The sequence below is a fragment of the Antedon mediterranea genome, chromosome 3, assembly GCF_964355755.1.
Source record: "Antedon mediterranea chromosome 3, ecAntMedi1.1, whole genome shotgun sequence".
NCBI classification, from domain to species: Eukaryota; Metazoa; Echinodermata; class Crinoidea; order Comatulida; family Antedonidae; genus Antedon; species Antedon mediterranea.
This window is the reverse complement of record NC_092672.1, coordinates 25,134,365-25,156,163: the sequence shown is the minus strand read 5'-3', so window position 1 is coordinate 25,156,163 and position 21,799 is coordinate 25,134,365. Positions and strand designations below refer to the sequence as shown.

The 21,799-nt window shown below is 42.4% G+C and overlaps 1 protein-coding gene across 5 annotated transcripts in view; it reads right to left on the bottom strand.

Annotated features, from left to right (window-relative positions):
- LOC140045074 (2-oxoglutarate and iron-dependent oxygenase domain-containing protein 2-like) overlaps nt 1–19,703 on the bottom strand; it is a 168,981-nt gene extending 149,278 nt beyond the window's left edge. Inside the window, exons 1-5 of one of the 5 annotated variants that reach the window (XM_072089804.1) lie at nt 19,463–19,703; nt 18,920–18,976; nt 18,382–18,492; nt 18,019–18,118; nt 9,123–11,755 (exon numbers count right to left, since the gene is read on the bottom strand). In XM_072089804.1, coding sequence (XP_071945905.1) covers nt 10,824–11,755; nt 18,019–18,118; nt 18,382–18,492; nt 18,920–18,976; nt 19,463–19,591 — 1,329 coding nt within the window. In that variant the 5' untranslated portion in view covers nt 19,592–19,703 and the 3' untranslated portion in view covers nt 9,123–10,823. Of the gene's footprint in view, nt 1–9,122; nt 11,756–18,018; nt 18,129–18,381; nt 18,866–18,919; nt 18,977–19,385; nt 19,442–19,462 lie in introns of those variants that run through there. The other 4 variants (XM_072089806.1, XM_072089807.1, XM_072089805.1 and 1 more) reach the window with 4 other exon arrangements.
- Between the last annotated feature and the right edge of the window lie 2,096 nt (nt 19,704–21,799).

The following is a 21,799-nucleotide window of genomic DNA, read 5'->3' as shown; positions in this document are numbered from 1 at the left end:
ATACCATTTTTGTTTTTCTTTTCTTTTATTTCAATAACGTATAAATGTGTGTGCGTGTGTGTGTGTTTGTGTGTGTGTGTGTGTGTGTGTAAGCGTGTGAAAATGGCAAATATCGTGATAGGTGATGATGGAGATTACGAAAACATTCGTCGACATCATGAAATGTTTCAGTTTCAAAACTCATGTTTTGCTAAAATAGACGACGTATCGCGAGACGTTTGTCCTGCAAAGAAACCGGGCGACTATGCCATACAAACTGAACTGCATTCCGACTGTCAACCGTCGAGGGCGCTGTTTCCAATCGATGTTGATGCCGGCTGTAGTGTTTGGCGGTTCGATAAGGTGTCGGTGACATTGAACGCAGGCACCTTTGATCCGTCAACGCTGTACGGATGGCGATTGATGGTGATCGACAAAAAGACCAGATTAATGACGCCGGCCTTTTGCCAAAAGGCTGCCATCACATGGGCGGGTACGGCCGACGTAATTCGTCAAAACGTTACGGCCGACAAGACTGTCGAGAAAGGAGTAAGAACGGCATGGAGGGTCGAGTACCACGGAACGCTGACGGACAAGAAGACTTGCGACGTGGCCGTACCGAGTATGATGAACAAAATCAAGAGTGATAACGTACGTCAAGTGTTTGGCACGTCTCTAGTAAAACATCTTGTGGAACGAGATTTTCGCGTTGTCATCGATGATTTCCAAAGAGTCGATCACGACACTCAGTCAATCATCATGCCAAAAAGACATGAAAACTTTGAAGAATACGCAAAGTACATGCAAGATGACGGTTACGGTATCGACGAAATTAACACGGCACACTTTGAGAACGTTGTTCACGCAGCGCTCAAGTCAAACGGTCGCTTGTTGATGGCCATCTCGGACAGGAATCATTTCGACAAGGATAACTTCAAGAGTAGTAACAAGAACGAGTACATTGTTCCTTTTCCGGTCGTACAGTCGCTGGTGAGTGTCACAAAGACTTTACATTCACAGTCGAATTACGTTCTCATGAAAGATAAAAGTCTTGTGCTGGAGCTGGACATCAACAACAAGCAAAACAATTGTTTCGGTTCGATAGAGTTAATCTACGAATACGTGTCGGATCCATTTCCTCTGCCCACTGACCGGCCTTTGAGCGTTGATCAGCTCATCAGAAGTAACGTGTTACAATTCGACAAGACGCTCACCGACGTATTTACCGGGGGACTGTGCGAAAGTAGCGATGATGATGACGACGACGACGAGCATAGTGATGAAAAAACACCTGTATTACCTCGTCATCATCAACGTGCTGGTGGTGGCGGTGGTGTTGGGGATCATTCCGGTCGTGGTCTTAGATACAACGCAAACGATCACAAGCCGAGAACGTTTAACGTTGGTGACCGAGAGCGTTTACCGAAAGGTAGGAGATTCGTTGAGGATACGAGGTAAGCCACCGTCATCGACTATGATTCATTGTACGCTTGGCTGTAAAGAACTGCGTACGTTGTTGGGCGTACGGTGCGTACGCGAACCTCCTCCAGTGTGCATAACATACGTTTCGTGTAGCAACGGATACGATGCAATGTACAACGTTACGTCCAGTCAATGGTCTCTAATCGAGTGTACTGCTGCTGCTAATGTTGGTGAGAAACATCGATTGTTTGTTGTAATTTGATGTACTGACCACGCTATACATGTGACGATCACGATAAGGATGACGATTGTGCACAGAACCTCGTCTCTTTCTGCTACTGATTTTGGAAGTCCTTCTGACACCCATATGTATTTTGATCGTAATGTAGATGTATCGATGATACTACTGCTGCTGCTACTACTACTACTACTACTACTACTACTACTACTACTATTCAGTCCTCTAACACGCGCTAAACGTCCAACAATCTTCCATCCGTGTTTTTCGATCGCATACATCAGTCTATCGGGAAAGCTGCTGAGACGAACAAACGGTTGATATTTGCGATGATGTGGCGTGTGTCTAGACACTATGATTTGGTGCCTGCTGGTGTCTGCAAGTCTATAACATACGCTCTCCGCGTAATGTAAACAGTTATTTTCGGGAAAGGTTACGATCACTGGATTAGCGCCGATCACGTACCACGTGTTATTAAGGTGGAAAATCTCTTGATTCAGCACACCTTGTTTTGACATGACAACCGTTCGACCTTCTATCACCGCCACCACCACCATCACCACCGCTGAAAAGAGACGAAACGTTTTCAAAATGTTCTCGTGGATCATGTCGACGATTTGCAACTGTGGACGATATCGATTGCTAGGAGATGAAAATGATAATGATGAAAACGAAGAAGCAGCGGTGAATAAGGTACAAGATCCGAGTAAAGTTTGTGAAAAGATAACAGAGTTCCACAGTCGTCTCGAAGGATACGTTCGATTGCTTGACGCCAAAAAGCAAGACACCAAAGACTGTATGCAAAAGATTCAATCCGAAATGATATGTCTACGCAATCGTATGTACGACGAAGACATTAGTGCTGAAGATGAATTTGACAAGGAAACCGTAAAGGTTGAGATACGTACATTAATGCGAAAAAAAATACAATACGAGCAAATGTTCAGTATGCTAAACTCGATGGACGGTAATCTGAACGATATGAAAATCAAAATAGACACGCACAGTCTGAGCAATTCTTTACAGTCGACACTGTTGAATCTACCTCCTCACGTCAGCGAAGAGAATTACAAGAAAACGTTGACATTGGCCACAATCTACAACGATAAAGTCAACGAGATGGCACAGAACGTAAAACTTCCTCTCGACACCGAAACTCTGTGCTCGGAATCAGAATCTTCTCGAGTCGTGGACGATAGAGTGGCGATTCTGCTTAGTCGAAACGGTGAAACGCAGCATCAACATCATCATCATCATCATCAGATTGAAGACGGTCAACGGCGGTCTTTGGCGTCATCATCGTGAAGTGTTCTCTTCTCGTATGACGAGCGTTGCAAACGAATCGACAAGATTTCGGAATTTGTCTATGTTTTCATCGTCACGTAGACCGTGCACTATGTCGGCAACACCCTGGCGCAAACGCATATCTTTCACGTTGGACTTTGTCGATCCATAACATAGATGAGACGGACGGCAACATCTCGAATGCTCTTCGACGCACAGTTCGCATCTCATTGGATCGTGTCGTACAACGTGGCGTTCGTTGTTTTTCCCGTCGTGCGAAAACAGCTCTTTTGGTTTAAGTCCGGCATACTTCCACGTGGCCGTCGTTCTGTAGAAACTCTTACTGGTCGATAACCAACAACCGCTCGTAGGAAACACTCGACACTTTGTCAGCTTCTTTGTCATCTCTTTCAACAACTTTTCCGGCTGTTCACCTGTACGTATTGCAATTGCAGACACGTACATTTTATCGAGTGTTTTGTCGTAGTAACGTTCACCGAAATGTTCGCAAAGAGATTTTTCTAACGAAAAGTCATAGTCTGTATACGACATTCTACCACAACCACCATCACCACCAGCACGATAAAAACGACGACTACGACGACGATGTATAGTCCATGATGGGTTTTCTTCTTCTTCTTTTTCTTCAAATGCGTCACCATTATATTCTTCTTCTCCTGCTTCTCCTCCTCCTCCTCCTCCTCTTTCATCGCAGTCGCCAACGTAAGCTATGTGCAGTTTAGGATCGAGTATGCGCCACGCAACTCGGTTGCCGGAGACCATACGAACTACAGCATGACATCCATCCATGACGGCTTCTTTAAGACGAACGTTACATCTAACTGCGTTTCGTTCGTCCAAAACCATGGCATTTTCCGGCCATCGCATATTCAGACGTACATCATCACGATCGGATGGTTTTTCTACCGCGTAAACAATTTCATTTCGGCCATACAACCCCATTGGAGCGTTGACGGACGACACGTATCGTGAAAACAGCACATTTGGTAACAGCTCTCGTTGTAAAAATTTCCGTTGTATATTATAAAAAGGACGTTTTGTGTCACACGAGAGGCCACGCAACTCTGTTCGATTGGACATCATGAAATCTGAAATTCATAGATGTTACGCTCGTCATAATGGCGCTAATACCGTGGACATGAACTATCTGATAGAAAAACGTAAACAAATCTCACAAGAAGATGTCAGTGCCGAAGTTTTCGAATATCTATCGGCTGCCTTGCATGGGAATCTCGTCAATTTTTGGGAGATTAGCGGTTACGATCCGAGACAGTTGAACCTTCATCGTGAGTTACAACGATTGAGAAGTAGTATGTGGGAAATAAAGGGACGTAACACGGCTGCCGATGTTATACGTCGTTTTCTTCGTATCCGAGAGTCCTATCAAGATTACCAAACGTCTTCGTTGTCCCTCTACTTTGGATACGGCAATTCGGACGTGTTGGACGCACTAAAGAACGTTTTCTATGCCATGCATGAATACGACGACGTACAAACATTTCAGCAATGTAACGAGCAACGAAAATTCTCATCGATGGAGGAGCAACAGAATTTGTTGAATCGACACGTCGCTTATTCGTTTCAGACTCTGCTCTATAACGGCGACTGGACTCATGAGTGTAAAGAACGAGAACAAGGAGAAGTGTTAGATTTTCACGCCGACATCGATGCTTTCCGAAATGAGATATGGACTTCCAGAAATCAATCGGACGTATACAATTACGTCCGATCGTTTTTTATATTACGACAACGTTATCAGTCGTCGAATAAACAAGGATTCTTTGGACACGGTCAGACGGATGCTATCGAATGTTTGCGCAATGTTCTATGGAACGTATACAATACTGTAAACGTACATGGACGTCGTCGACGTAATCTTCTTCGTCCTCGTCATTGTCAGAAATAAATAAAAAAAGAAAACAACAATATAGGCTATGTTTGATTTATTCTTTTATAAAATCGGCACGATTTCTGTCTTTTTTCGTATTGTGATCGTTTAGATTTTACAAAATGTTCAGATAATTTCGTGTCGGTAAATTTAATTAATCTCCATATCTTATGTACTAGTCTATTGTATTCGCTAATTTTGTCCTTTTTCTTATTCCTCCTCTTATTCTTCTTCTTCTTCTTCTTCTTCATAATCATGCTATATTCCAACATATCCAACAAGTTCATCAAGTCAAATTTAAACGATCTTCGAAACGCCTGCAATTGTTCACGGTTTGACTGTATTTCCATGACTCTGGAAAATGATTGAAGCAAGTGAAATATCTCTACACCGTACCGTAAAGCTTCGTCAAACAACTCCATTCGTCTTTCACGAAGCCAAGCGTATTGCCGATCAGACATTCTTGTGTTTACACGCAATATGTTTTAAAATGCAAATGTTCGTTGTAACAGTCACGTATCGACGACGTCGTTTCTACTTTACGTTTTCTCGGCACCTTGACACGCGAACACACTGAAGACTGAATCGATAATGTTCGATTGTTTATGTCGTACAATATTTCTTCCATACGATATCTGTACTCACGTTTCCACCTTTCGATCACTTCTACGTCTTTCAATCTGTTAGCAATCGACAGTGCCAACGTTTCGATATCCATCATTCCACGTTCACCGTCTCTTGTTAGATAACACGAACACAGCAACATCTCAGTCTTTTCTCTCTGATAGACATGCATTACTTCGTTGACTTTCACACGTCCAATTTCACCATCACTCAAGCACAATTTATAACCTTTTCGGTAACATCGAGGATGACAATAGTATACATCCACCCAAATCGAGTTTGTCTCTGGAAGAGGTACAATTTTCGGTTGAAATCTGCTATGTGTACATGGATATTTGCAAATCACAAACGATTTAATCAGTCGAGGAGAAGGTGAACGTAGCTGGTACACGGCGTGAATCGTATTCTCGAGTAGTGTAATCAAACGCAAATGCGTTCCCGTACCTTCCCAGACAAATACTGTTTGACAGTACACTACTATCGCGTACACATTATTCTCTGTTGCGTCTTCGGTTATGATCTTCCACCAAAGCAGCTTGCATTCCATGTCTCCACTCCTCTGTATATTCCATCCAAACAACCGTTTACCGTTTACACTAGCCGAGATTGTATGCGAATTCATTTCCATTTCGATACGATTATCAGTAGTATTGGAGGCAAACAACATCGGCTCACAATAAGACATCAAACTGTTGGTGTAGTCGATAATCATTTCCGTACACGCGGAAAGATGTTTAGCGAACGTGTTGACGTTCAACACGTCAAAATCATTGACGTATCCAAGCACTACACGTTCCACCTGAGCGTAAAGGGCCGTGTACAGTCGATTGCAAAGTAACATGTACGAAGAAAGTATCATCGCGTCAACGTACATGGCGGCGTCGCTGTACGCCAATTCCAGTTTACCGTCGCTCTCGATGAACATGAAAAGCCGTTCGGTTACATGCATCGAGACTGGTACTTTGATACTCATTATTGCAGTTCGACGAAATCTGTTCCAACCATTTACCATCCCGCATAGCTCAGTCCATTGTAATAGACTCTGTTCTGGCGTAAACAATTGACATTCATCATCTTCTGACTTTACGTTGATGATGAAAGCCATGATTTGAACCAAAATTTATAAACATATTTGTATTTATATAATATTTTGTTTGTGTGTGGGTGTGTGTGTGGGTGTGTGTGTGTGCGCGCGCGCAGGCAACTACGGGACAATGTTTCGACTTTGCCTGATTACTCTACTTTGTAGTGCTACTACACGCGGTACGTTGACAATGGACAGAGAGTACGTGGTTGCAAGACCATACACGTCGTTCGAATTGAGATGCACAACGGACAGCAGAAGAGCTTCTCACATACGATGGAATCTACCGAAGCGTGACGTGGGTATGGTTATCGCCCACATCACGTTGGACATGACATCAAGTATGCTGAAGGTAATGGCCATGACAAAGGATGCCACTGGAACGTACTCGTGTTACATCGATGAATACAATCGATCGCGTAGAACGTGGACACGAACGCAAAAAGATGCTGTCGTACAAGTCGTCGACGCGTACATCATGCAACCTCGAGAAGTCGCCACCATCACCATTTCGTCCGGTTCTCGAAACTTTTCAAGCATTCAAGTGTTACGCAATAGCCAAAGGGTTACGTCCGAACCGTCTTCTTCTATGTTCGAGACGTGTTATTCACTGGCAATAGCGTCTACAGACAGAAATGTAATTATTGATCAAGTACGCATCTGTGGATACGATACGATATCAGTGAGGAAGGTTCGATCATGGCCATACGACAGCCTATGTGCACTTTTAGAAACAAAATATTCTGTGTGTTGCATCGTTCCGGATGATCCGTGTAGAAGGGAGGTACCGGCTCGAATTGCAACGATAACGGTGGACGCCGAAACCGTGGCCATCGGACAAACGTTGAATCTACTATGTCAGTTTCCGAGAGAAACTTTAGTGACGTGGATGATACCCGATCCGAAACGTCACGGTACCATGAGAGGTGAACAGTGTAGAACAAACAAAACACATTCGCTTCTACTGGAACAGATCACGGTTCGCGATCAAGGCTTGTACTCGTGCATAGGATCCAGTGATTATGAATCGATATCTGTACACGTTCGAGTGGTAAACACAATAGAAGAACAGGTGAAACCGTCGTCGTCGTCGTCGTTGACTATCGGAAACGTGTGTGCAACGACATTGACAGAAGAATTTGGTACCATTAAGAGAATGCCGGCGATACTGTCACCCGCGATACAAATTGTAAAACCGAAAGGAATGATACTTTTACGTTGCACCACGTCCACGTCCTCAAATAATGTTCTGTGGATACGGAACGGAAAGCAAATTGAACATTCAAGAGCGATAGAGGCGTCTTGTAACAACTATCACGAGCATACACTGACAATTTTCGATGCCAATCGCTGGGATACGGGAGGTTACGAGTGTATTGTTAACAAAACATATTGGGGTAGGGCACACGTGCAGGTTTTAAACGAACCATCTAACCCATCTCTTTTCATCGATCATTTGGTCGACGTGTGTAAAGACTCGAATCCGTGGCAGAATACAGGTCCGAAGCAGGTGGATTCAAACAGTTTGCGTTACTGTTATTATTTCAACAAAAGAAACGTGAATTTCAATCGACCGGGAACGTGTTACGATGACGGCATGTGTGTAGTGAACATTAAAGACAGATGCGATCATCCGTCACATATTCTCGATTATGATGATGATGATGATGATGATGATGATGACGCGACTCATCCATGCAATCGGGACGCATCAACGATAGGCTCGATTGTAATGTCTAGTCTACATCCGGTACTTGGAGAGTCAGTAACTTTCAATTTTTACTACGAGTCAGTCATTGCAAAACTGTACAATCTAACTGTAAAATACTTTACAACACAAGAAAATGACAAAGTACTCGTAAACGATAACTTACTAACGATTAGACATTGCGCTCGAGGCAGAATGGTTACGGTCCGCGTAAACACAAACTATCAAGAATTTTACGATGTCACGACCGATTATTTGTTTCTTCAAGTAATCTTCTCCGCTAAAAATCTTACCATTTTAAAAGAATTAAAATTGCATAAACAAGACAATGCACCGACCTTTGTCGCCACTGAATTGTGCGCATATAAATTGCCTGTATTATGGCATACTGTTGACCATATTGATATCATTTCGTACAATATGCCATCGCGCTTTTCCATCGAGAACATATCGAGTGTACAGCTACTCACCTACAGCGAACAATGGAACGTCACAGGTACGTCAAACATCCTGTATCTCATCGGTGTACCAAGTACAGCCAAAGTTGAATGGAAAATCAATGGCGAGCAAATGCGATTGCTTGTTGACGAATGTAACGTCAACATCGAATCACACGTGTACCACGATCATCGGGTTATTCGCATCTCCTCTAATCATCATCATCATCATCATCATCATTTAAACGTAACGGCAGTCGTCAAAGACAAGTCTAGTTTAGCGTTTGTCGGTAGAATGGTTAATGTTGCATTCAAACAACCGATGAAGCCCATAGTATCCGTTCACTACTATCATAGCATTAAATATTACGGCATACCGACCGATAGAGTGTATTATTTATCAAACGAGATATAACAATAAAGAAAACAACACAAACTAGTTTGTATATTCATTTTATTTCATATGGTCTACAAGTCGTTGGTTCCAATAGGAAAGACAACGATCTTTGAACATGACAACATCATTTTGCGGTCCATTGTATCCGATAATCTTAAGAAAATCTACAAACATGTTGAAAACGTGTACGTGATCAACATCTTCATCGTTTACGTGCAGTGTTGCCATCACAAACGGTGACTCAAACAGTCCGTAAAAATATTGCATTGTCTGCCGAAATTGAACGATTCCTTTTATACTTTCACCGTTGTAGTTGCATAAGTAGCGCGTTCCACAAAACGATTCCGACAACAGCATATGCTTGTCCGAGTTCAATACGACCGCAAACAGATAACACTTCATACTACGATAACGATTGTTATAATTATATGTTTTTTTTTTGTCTTCTCGTAGGCCACGTCAAGCGTACTAGAAAAAACAATCTGGTATGTTTTCTTTTTCCTCGTCAATTGCTTTCGCGACAAGTTCACTAAAAATGTCTTCAATACGTATCTGCCGAATCGGTTTGTAAGTGAACGAATGGACTGGTATGTGAAACTGACACTCCCTTTCCGCGTTTATGGCATCGTCTGACAATAGGGATTTTTCAATTGAATCTATTCTCTTGTCCAATTCCATCTGCGTAGACTTGACACGTTGCTCAAAGTCTGATTTCCATTCGTGAACGTGATGTTCAGACACTTGTTCGGCCATAACAGACGCTATGTTCCGAAGACGCTCGTCATATATAGTTTTGTCATACATGTTCGATTCGATCAAATTTCTTCGTTCAATCAACCTCTTCAACTCTACATCTTCCCAGTCGGAACGTGGAAGTTCAACTCTCGCCTCATCCAGCCACAGTGTGTATCCTTTCTTTTTTGTCTGTTGACAATCTGCGTTGCATGTGCCATACTTAATCCGTACCGAGTTGGAGTGTTTACAGGTAAATATTTCGGGTTTTGATGATCCGCATACCATTTCACGTTCACAAACCTGATCAATGTGTAAAACTTTTGGATATTTACCGAGTTCCAACAGCACGTGGTATAATATCACATCTTTGGCATTTTTATTAAAAGTAAAACGGACGGTTGACAATAAATACAGCCGTTTCATTGTCTCGTCTCCGTTCAAAATCTTAAACCATATTACTTCGCAATTACTTGCATCGGGTCTAAGCAACTTTCCATCCATTTTTGAAAGGCTCTGAATAAGTTGGTCGTATACTATTGTCTCATCTGTGTCGTTGAAAGTTTTCGTCAGTAGCTGCTTTAGATTGTCATTGAATAGAAACGGTTGGCATGGTGCGAGAACCTGTAACCAATATACACCCTGGATTTTTTCCGAATCGTAATGCTTCATGAAACGATCGGCAAAACGGTTCAAATCGAGTATTGCATGTTCACAACGGAGCATACGCAACTTCGATTCTACTACCGTTCGAAAGTCATCGGTAATCGTTGGTTTTATGCGCGTATTGAGCAATATCAAGTCAGCATAATCGCCAATGTCCTTTAATTTCAAATCGAAATCACCGCCGTTCAACAAGTAGGAAACAAACCTGCTGATTATGTCTGGAGTGATGGATTCCGATAATATGTCTCTCACGTAGACTGTGAAATCAATTTTCAGATTAGGATGTATGAACGAAGTAGACATGATATCGAAATGACAGTCAAAGTGAAATTGTTTGTGCTATTTATTCGTTTTTCTCTAAACAGTCTTTTACAAACGTTGAAAAACTACCGATTATACTCCGTTTAATCTTATGTTCAACAGAACCACGAAATGCAGACGCTGAATGCATTCGTTTGTACTCGCCTCCGCCGGGAAAACATCTAGGTGGAATGCCAAACATTTTACATAGCCCATGGCCCCATTTCATACGTCTGCCACTGTCCAAAGACAGAAAGCGTACACTTCCTCGGTTCGTGTGCAACGTTTGCGAGTACCGTTTACCGATCGCAAACGGTGCAATTATTGCATAATATAAACTACCGTCATCGGCAAATAACTGTACAGTGCCCGGTACAATTGTCTTGTCCGGCGTGTACAGACAAACGCACGCCATAAGCACCCAAACGCTGTCTTCGGTCCAGGTAATCAATGGAACCGGCAGATCAGACGGTGAGGCGTCCAGAAAATCGGCGACACGAGCGTTGTTTCTCGGCTGATGCGGTACGGTCATGTAAACGTTCTCTCGACCGACTTGTTTCAGTCTTTGAATAACTTCACTCTCGTTCAATCCGGCCATCAGCGTGTTTTCTACGTGTGAAACAAGCAGACCGCTACCCTCTCTCGGAGAACACACTTTAAAGTACATTTCGTCCTCTTCATAATCCGATTGTTGTATACTGCAACGACGACATGCAATCAGCGTGGGTACGTCATTTGCTCGCCTGTTTTGGTTTGCAGACATAAAAAGTGCCATCAATTCCAACGATTCTAACACGGATCTTTTTCCTTCTTCGTATAACTTTTTTAGAGGCTCCACGTTGCCTATTACGTCTACTATCGGTTCCTGTAGTCCCACCATTCTGGGAAGGTTCCTCATCAGCTGTCGATACATTACCTCCTCCTCCAAGCCGTCCATTACTCGCTGGTCGTTGTGGTGTCGACAGTTTGACGTGCCTAACAAAGTAAGAAAACATCGTTATTAGTGTCTATATTTGAATCAAATGATGTTGATGATGATGATGATGATGAAGACGATGGAAAGTATCAAAGAACCGTCGCTCGAAGGACCTAATCGAGCATTCTATGTCGATCAAGCGTATCTGAGTGCCAACTTTGAAAGGGGCTCGAACGACGTACGTGGAAAACTATATCCTCCATCGGACAATACATTGATTCAATCCGGACAGGTATTACTGGGAATATACAGTTTGACATATAATCAAACTGGATTCGTTCCGGGTCCGAACGGCATGGAAACGCCACATCACAAAGACGTAGACGATGCGGAAAGACAGCGTCTGATTAAGGAGAGTGACATGAAGAAATACATGGTACTGGGAGTCGCCGGTACAGAGCTTACAGACTGGCCGTCCAATAAACTCTTTTCCGTTATCACTCAATCTACCGGCTGCAAGTATATCAACACCGGCTCTCGCACAATACTCGACGGACAAATAGTTTGCGTTCGATATCCAACGCAGAGTGAATGCGACGAGCACATGGCCAGATATAGAACATTAAAATGGGTCACGTACGGTCTAAATCCGTCATCGGATTCGTCGCGAATTGACAGTATGCTCAGATACATGGCACTGAACAAAGGTACAGCAGAGGCAGCAAACAACGCACAGTTTGAGATGGCCAGAATGTCTGTTATTGCAATCTGTAAACATGTTAACAAGTTTCAAAAAAATAGGCTGATTCCTGATGATGCACATTGGCCGGAAAACGGTTACTTGGGCGAAGACGTTGCCGAAGTTTTCACCAACGATCAATCGAAAGATGATCTTGCCGATATGATGGGTCATATGTTACGTGTTGGAGACATTGCAACGAGCAAGTTTGGCATGGCCGTGTTAGGATTCGCGTGCGGAGACACGAAACCTTGGCAATCTGGCCGAATAATATTGCAAACAAACGTTTAAATACCATTAACATCTTTGTGTCATCTGTGTGTGTGTGTGTGTGTGTTTTTACGACGACGACGACGACGATGATGATGGACACAAAGTACACGATCGCACCGTTTCTCGGTCGTGCTTGCGTAGATCTCAGAGATGTGGTCAACAATGACAATCTGTACCCGATCGATGAGATGCGAGCCATCAGCGGTCATCCTGACTATGTTGGATACTCGGACAGAGGAGCGGCCGTGACTGACCGAGATGTATGTTTGATGAAGGATTTACGATTGAAAACGAGAATTTTGATGAATTCCATGTGCACCGAAGATCCAAACGATCATTCGCTATGGCTATGTCCGCGAGTCATATACAGGGGATTGTCCACGTTCAGTATAACGACAAAAGTGGCAGAGGCCGTGGTGTTGGATCGATGCACCGCAGCATCGGACGTGTCGGCGCTGCGTACCAGAACCAGCTGTAGACAGTACAGCGGCAACATGAGAGGAGGTGCAATAGTCATTTCGGCCGAAGCGATACAGCGCAGCACCGACGAGGCCCTACACAAGCTGTTTATGCTAAAAGAACGACAACTGAGCGCTTCAATGGATGTAACACAAAAACATGACATGTTCAGTAGCATGATGATGGCGCCAACCATAACGTTTGCGGAAATGTGTAACGTTCAGAACGATCGAATGAGCAAATCGGACATGTTTTACAAGCGTTTTCGACAGGACAAGGACGAATTCATGTCTTTCAATCTTCGACGAACCGGTCCACTGGCCACCTTCATCGATCTGGACAAGTCGTTGAGATTCGGAAACACGTCTACCATGTGCACACCACCCGACACCATCATCGTACATCCGGCGCTGATGAGTGAATTGCCTTTGAAAAATGCCACTCATCGCCCTACACGACAAGTCTTCTATCGTTGCACGAAAGATCAAAAAGAACTCGACGAATCGGACATCAAAGTGTTGACGGGTGCCGAATGTCAGGCACCAGCTCCGAACAAAACGATGCTCGTCAACGGTTCCGAACGATATGTCATGTCAATGCCAAATGCTTCCATCGACGACGACGGCTGTCGAAGTAACCTCTCCGAAACGACGGCAAGTTTCAAGAGTTACGTCCTCTCGGGACTGATCCCGTTAAGCCGCGGTCGATCAAGACCCCCGGACTTTGAACGCATCACGAACGTTCCGTGGAACGAGATTCGAGTCACCGATCTAGACAAGGGCATAGACGGTACCATTCGACTGTGTGAGGTAATGGAACGAAGTGGATACTATTCACCCGAAACCTATCAAACATCTCGATACCAACGCATGTTCACCGATACGCCCGCACTGTGTCGCGTCCGAAACCAGATGACGGCGGCAATGTTTGATCGAGACTGTCTGCAGGAACAGAATCTGAGTAATCGATCGTGTCTGCTTCGACCCAGTCGGAAGGTTTTCTACAATCCGATCGAGAAAAAGTTTATGCCGGCCATCACGTACGGACACAGTGAGCTTCCCGAATCACCGGTTGAAGGTGGTGACGTGACAGCCGGCATGACGTTGATGGCAAAGTTTTTCTCGTCCGAAGATAAATTTGATAAACTCTACGAATGTGGCTTTCAGTATCTGCGCAACTGTTTGGCGTTGAAATGGGACGCGCAAACGTGCTTATCATTGAGGAAAATGGACGAAGATCCGCTAACAATCGATGAAACGCTAAAACACGACGTTGAAAAAAACGATGGATTGACGCATTTCGTTAGACATCGATATCTCACGCGCATTCATGACATTTTCCAAACTCAAGCCAAAGAAGATAAACGCATATTGGAGACGTGCATTGCCATCGAAAGTGCGCTTTCCATCACTGACCGACTGCACGAGATGATTATGTCGTTGACAAAGAAATGTCCAAACTACACGCATTCTTGGTTTTTCTCCAAAGCCGCGCAAGTTTCATGCCGAAGAAATGCTGCTGCTGCTGCTGCTGCTGATGATGATGATGATGATGATGGTGATGACGATGACGATAGGATTCATTTAAGTCGCGTAAAAGAGATTCTCTTTGATCGTGTGGTACTCAGATTATTGTCGCCACGAATCTACGCCGTCACCGAAACGAATTGGAAACCGAAAGTGCACGAAGAGAACGTGACGTTTTGTCACTTTTTATCCGATCACACCAACGTCAACTGTAGACTGATTGGCAATGATGGAACGAGCACTTTTTTCACCACCACCACTCCAAACTGTGTGAATGAAGCGAAAGATGTCACGACACATTTTCCGTATTTTTCGACCGATTGCCCGAGAACGGCACGCGAGTTGTTTGTGAACAGAAACTATTCGCATCGAGTTGAAACGGTGGTTTCAATGCCGCTGACAAACGGCGTAAAAGCAAGCACGTTGCTGTTTCTGTCAATGTTGCAGAATCCCACCACCACCAAGATGTTGACAGAGGCAAATGTGTTTCCGAACACAACCTTTTTACTCTTTCGAATGCCCATACAGAAAACGTGCAGCGCCATCATGTGCCGTTCGGGACCTAATTATCGATACATGTTTTTGGGTAACGGAAAAATCGGCACGATCGAAACGAACGCCTGTTCCTACAAGACGACGTCACGCATCGAAATGACGTACGTGGACACTAGTCCAATCGACAATACACGCGTTCAAAACAATCTAGCGGGAATAGGCTACATGCGCGGCATGGGAAGTTCGATAATGAATTTTAAACAGACACACACAAGACAAGGACACGGAGATTTTGTAGCCGTTCCCATTCCGTCCTCGTTCAATCCAGAGTCTACTGACATAATGCAGTTGAACGGTCGAGCGTCTGTCGGCGACGGTAATTCCAACCAGTCTCTGGATCTACTCGACGAAATCACAAACAAGTTCACCACCAATCCATACGCCACGGTCGGAGCGTCAGAGGCGCACATAACACTCGGTCTTCATCATCCGTTGTGGATGAACGACACCAGCAGAACGACAGGTGTTCACACCACGTTTCTATCCACCAGAAATCCACCGACACAGTACAAGGCCGACGTGGACGTGTTCATGAAACCCATCAGTCATCACGGTTTACAGGAAGACAGTAACGTTGCAATGCAAGGTCGACAGTATTACGACAGTTCACAATTTGAGCCGTGCGCCTTCAAGTCTGTCAACAAGGGATTTTACGGAGAACACGAACACAGTTCGTCTTCGTTTCGTAACCTATTGGACGTTTCCACGGCTAGATTTGATGAAGGCATGGTGCTCGTCGATCCCACAACCTGTCTGCCCACAGGTCGTGGAACGGACGATCAACTCATCAAAACGGGTCTTAGAAAGCGATATAGACCTTAGGAAATTATACCTTTTGTATCCTGCGATCCATTGAAATTCTTTCTCGTCGAAATCCTCGTAGCATTCACTGTGCATCTGACCGCCTTTGCATCGAATCAAGACGACTGCCGATGGACGTGTGGATAAAGCGTACGTGTTGGCCATAAACAAAGCGCCCAATTGTGCCTGAATCTTTGCTCTATCCAAAAGACATGGTTTGAAGCCGACACTACGTTTTCGAGGAGCAAGATCACGTTCTTTTATCAGCTGGGAAACGGTCATGGACGTGTTTTTAAACTCAACCACCACCGCATCTCCACTCGTACGATTCTGCATCACAAGATCTATGATTGCCACAGACGCATCACCATCGTTATCTACGGTGGCGTTGGTGACAGCACACTGCGCCTTCATAAACTCCAAGTCTAACTTTTGCAACTCTTTATTCACTTCCTCGTTGGCCATGCAACAAACTTGAGCGTCCATCTGACGACCGACTTCCATGGCATTCTCACTGGAAAGCGAAGCTGACCCAATGTGACGCGCTCGCTTTATTTTCCATCGTTTGTCAACGTACAGTCTGTTGCAAATCTGTTTTGTTACCGAAATCAGTTTCTTACCGTCAACAGTATACGAGCGACCAGCGCCTCTGCTTATCCTTACACGCCGATTACTTAACATGCTTTATGCTTTTATTTTTCATGCGTTGTACATTTATAATAAAAAAAAATAAAATAAAATAAATAGAATTTGTGTGTGCGTGCGTGTGTTTGTTGAAAACCATTAGTGTTTTGTTTTTGTTTTTTTATTCCATGTTAATTATAGAGAAGAAATAGATCAAACGATGGGGTACGGAGACGAAATTAGCCTTCGTTCGTTTGGAAATACATTGGCCGAGATTCCAAGCGTTTTGACCGATGCCATGCATGAGGTATACTCTCTGAAAGGTATACGAGCATGGCACGATCATTTTGTGTTGCATCTTCAGAAACTGTTTTACATGTTGGGCGTGTTGATTTCTGCCATATTTCTTGTGAACGAAAGTGAACGAGTTGAACGACATCCAGGTCAGATTGATTTTGTGTTTGTCAGTCGTCCACTTTTGTACGCCGTTGGAGCAGATGTGTTTACGATCATCGTAAACTTTCTTTATCTCATGACTCGTTTCACGTTGGAGAAACATTTGATCAGATACAAACAACCGGCCGTATGGGAACGCATGGTGCTGCACACCGTACCAGTTATCGCTGCCGTATTGCTTGGCCTTTTGGCGTACAGTATACCGTACTGTTACTTGACAACGCAATACATGAACGAACCTTTCTGCAGCTCTTCATTCACGCCAACCACCGACCGCGTTCTACTCATACTCACCGTCGTAGCGTCTGTATGCCATATGATATACGGCGTTTATCATCATTGGCGCTCCACCAGTACCGTGCATTCAAAAAATTCTACAGCGATGGATGATGAAAACGATTACGAATACTCGAGTCTTCTTAACGTGTCGGACGAGAGACGTTCTACCGGAAGAGGAGGAGGAGGAGGAGGAGGAGGAGGAGGAAGAACGCACAGAAACATGACTCGACGATAGTATTTAAGTGTATTTGTCTTTTAAAAAAAAAAACAAACAAAAACATTACAAAAAAAAAATGTCAGGTGGACACAAAAGATATCTCACACAGGCGACGGGCTATTCCATTGTTCACAAAATAACAATGCAAAAACATGTAATTTTGCCATTTTTTGTGTGCTTAACTTTTCCTTTAATGTGTTTGAAATATGCCTTTTCGTCAAATAGTTTTAATCATATAGGAAAGCTTGCTCTACTAGTGTATAGCTTTGATTTTTATCTTTTTCGATTACTGTTCCACGGCAGAATGAGCTTCACAATGTACAGTTATTTAAGTTAGAATCCTTTACTAATTTTTTATAGAATTTGATTACAATAGGTCAACTATCAACAAACCTTTTTCAGTACTCATGAGTTTTATCAAACTTTGCATTGATGCATTTTTCTGCTTGCTATGTTCAACCAACTTCAGAAATTTTAGGCTCAGAAATGAAATCTATAACAATCTCAACGAGAAAATATAATACCATAAAGAAGTAAAACTTTCCAACTATTTCAAATATTTTTAGTCAAGATATTTAACTAAACATATAACTAAAGGGGAAGTTGTCCTTGTCAGTTGTAGTAGTCAAGCTAAACATTTGTTGTAATAGTTGGTCTTTACAAAATCAGACATGCATTCATAGTTGTATTCCATCAGCAAGGTGTAGTTAACAGGTAAAATATTTATTTCATTTTTTTAACTACTTAATTCCATACCTGTAGTTTGTATATCTCTTGATTGAGTGGTGTGTAATATTTTAAAATTGTCTCTTTTCTCTTTAAATAATCTCGGCCAAGTGATTTTCTACGTTCTACTTCTGTTTTAACCTGAAATGAATTGTTAGTGAGATAACATGTGTTTAATGGTATGAAATAAAATAAAGAAAATATAGTTTTGCATTTGAATGTCCCACTATGAGGAAAATTGTCTGCATGAGCCAAATTCTGTTTTATTCCTAGAAGAGTTTATTGACAAAAAAGGAAAATTGTCTGCTAGACAGGTACTGTATTCTGCTACACAGGTACCATATTCTGATACACAGGTACCGTATTCTGCTACACAGGTACCGTATTCTGCTACACAGGTACCGTATTCTGCTACACATGTACCGTATTCTGCTACACATGTACCGTATTCTGCTACACATGTACCGTATTCTGCTACAACACACACATGAACTGTATTTTGCTACTTGTACCATTATCAGCCAGATAACTTAACATAATTACATAAATTAAAACATCAATTACTTACGACTCTCAGAACGTCTGTGAATCCTTCTTCATTGTCACACCCTTTGTTTTTAAGAATCTACAAAATAATACACAAACAATTCACATTTTATTATTAATATTATATGTACTATACAGTAGCTCCAATTTGAAGCTTGTTTCTCTCTATTTCCCATTCACATTTAAATTACATACCATATATGTACTCACTCAGTGCTTAAACGGAGCACTTATGATGGAAACTACAGTACTACCGTACCATCATAATGCATAATTTGTTAATTTTGACCTGTGCATGTAAATTATAAAAATACTGCATACCCTAACTATAAGAGGCCTAGGCCTATATCATAAATTCATATAGGTAGGTAAAGTTTTCAGTATGGCTACAGCGGCAAGAATCTAATTTCCAAAATAAAGGCCTAGGTCTAGGGTAGGATTAGTTTAGACAGGCCTACTAGTTCTACTTTACTTAACTAGGACCAGACCAGGTTCTGCTGTCTAGGCAGCCTAGACTAGGCCTGGCCTAGTAGTACAAAGATTTGGCAGCAACAGGTTTTATTACCGGTTTCCAAATATCAGCAAATATTTTATCATCTATATACGTCACATGCAGTTTAAACTTAGGTAAAAATATGTTATGGGTGTAGTAACAGCTACAAACATAGAAGCTCTTTCTATCATCAAGACTCATTTTATTTTCTAGGCCTACGTAACTGTATGCTTACTGTTCTGTAGCCTAGCTAAAGCTTGGCTTGTGGCGTGTGATTGATTGATCGCAAAAATCATAGCAAAACATTTTAAGGTCACCGCCGAGTCATAACAGAGAGGGCGGTACACAGCGGTTTTTTTAATTTTTTTATTAGATACTTGTATTATAGGTGGCGCGCGGCGGTGTTTTTGAAAAAAAAAAAGGAACTGTTGGTTTTGGGGAAGTGAGAGGAGGCGCGCCTATCAAAATGACAACTATTTTGATGGAAAAAAGCAATAATTACATTCCAGTAGGCAAAAAAGTAAGTTACTAAATTAATGCAATTACTAGGCGGCGCCTAGCTAGGCTAGGTACAGGCAATTATGTAGGATAATGCAGGTCAGGTGCAATAAATCTAGGCTAGCCTCTAGGCCTAGGCTAGGCCCCTATATACTAGAGTCTAGGCCTATCTAGAGGGATGCTAGTCAAGTCGCCCCATCGCAAAGTCGCCCCATACAAAGTCGCCCCTTACACAGTCGCCCCATCGCAATGTCGCCCCAAAACAAAGTCGCCCCGACACAGTCGCCCCATCGCAAAGTCGCCCCATCGCAAAGTCGCCCCAACGCAAAGTCGCCCCATCGCAAAGTCGCCCCATCACAAAGTCGCCCTATCGCAAATTCGCCCCAAAACGTTAAAAAATAGTTTACAAGTGCGTAAAATGTCTCAATGATACACAAAATAACACGGAACGTGTAGGCATAAAAAGGGGAAGCCCCGCCATGTAGTCTCAGGTCACACGATCGGCACGCACCACCATCATCAGAGAGGAAGCCCCTGACTAATCACTCCGCGGTCGCACTAACGTGCTAGCTTACCAGAGGGAAACCCCCGTAATTACTCCGCCGTTGTCGCACTACAAACGCACCACTGAAGATGGGGAAACCCCGCCGGAGTTTTACCATGATATCAGTCGCGTTCAAAATCGGTCGCGTTTAAATTTGGTCGCGATAAAATGATGTTATACGATCTAGATTATTTTTACTTTGGTGGATGAATATGTATTATTATTATTAGGTAAACATAGTTTAAGATTATAATATTATCCAGCATAATGTCATTTAACAGTACATAATTATTTAAATGTGAAATATTTTTTAGGAAACGTAGGCTACGTCTGTGTCTTTTATTTTATATGCAACAAATCACGTAAAACAATTTATTTATAAACATTCAGTTTACTATACATAGTATTACGTAATGAACATTGATTGTAAGCCTGGAAAGACAATCCCATCATTATATCCATTATAAAATTGCATCATATCACCACTATATGTCGTAAATGATGACGTGCGTGTGTGTATTCGTCGTACGTCCGTGTACGTATTATTCCGTGCCTCTTCACGGTCTTGTTTAATTTAAAATTAAATAAATACCCGATATGAGGATATTTATTAGGCATGATAATTAGAATGTTCTAGGCCTAACCAAAAGGGTTGAAAAGAATTTCTTCAGTAAAATGATCATTGTGCTGTTGAATAAAAGGCGACTCGCCATCTGAAACATTCTCTGAAACCAATCGGAGCAGCGCCGTCTTTCTGCTGACCGTCGGGGATTCCCCTTTTCAAAAAACACGCACACGATACTGTACGATGGTTTTTCCATGGTCAAAATGTAGCGTTTTAATTTTACTAAAATACCTGCGTGTAAAACAATCATATCGGCGATGAAATCCTTTTTTTTTTATTTCTTTATTTTGAAAAGTCATTACAAATATTATTAATTAAGACACATAACTTGTCGATGAATGCAAAATGATCAATAAGTAGCCTATAACACTCATTGTCTTACAACACTGTTATTGTTTTAACTACTGTAAATCTATAGGAAGGCCTAGGCTACTACACATTTATACATTTATTATATTATCCTAAAAAATTAGCTGGTATCCACGCGTAGGTTGAAGAAAGATTCGTAATTGTGGCTCTGGCAGTGGTAACTAATTTTAAAATCATATTAAATTAACATTTTCGAAACTATAAATCAGGGATAATCTTTTTAGAACTTTCAAACAAGGGACTATTTTTTTAATGATTTTTTAAAAGCACATCACTCCATTAAAACCTGTAAAATAAAAATTAAAACACAAATTATGTATATAGGATAAACATTATACTGTATACGACATTTAGCGCGACCAAAGTAACAACG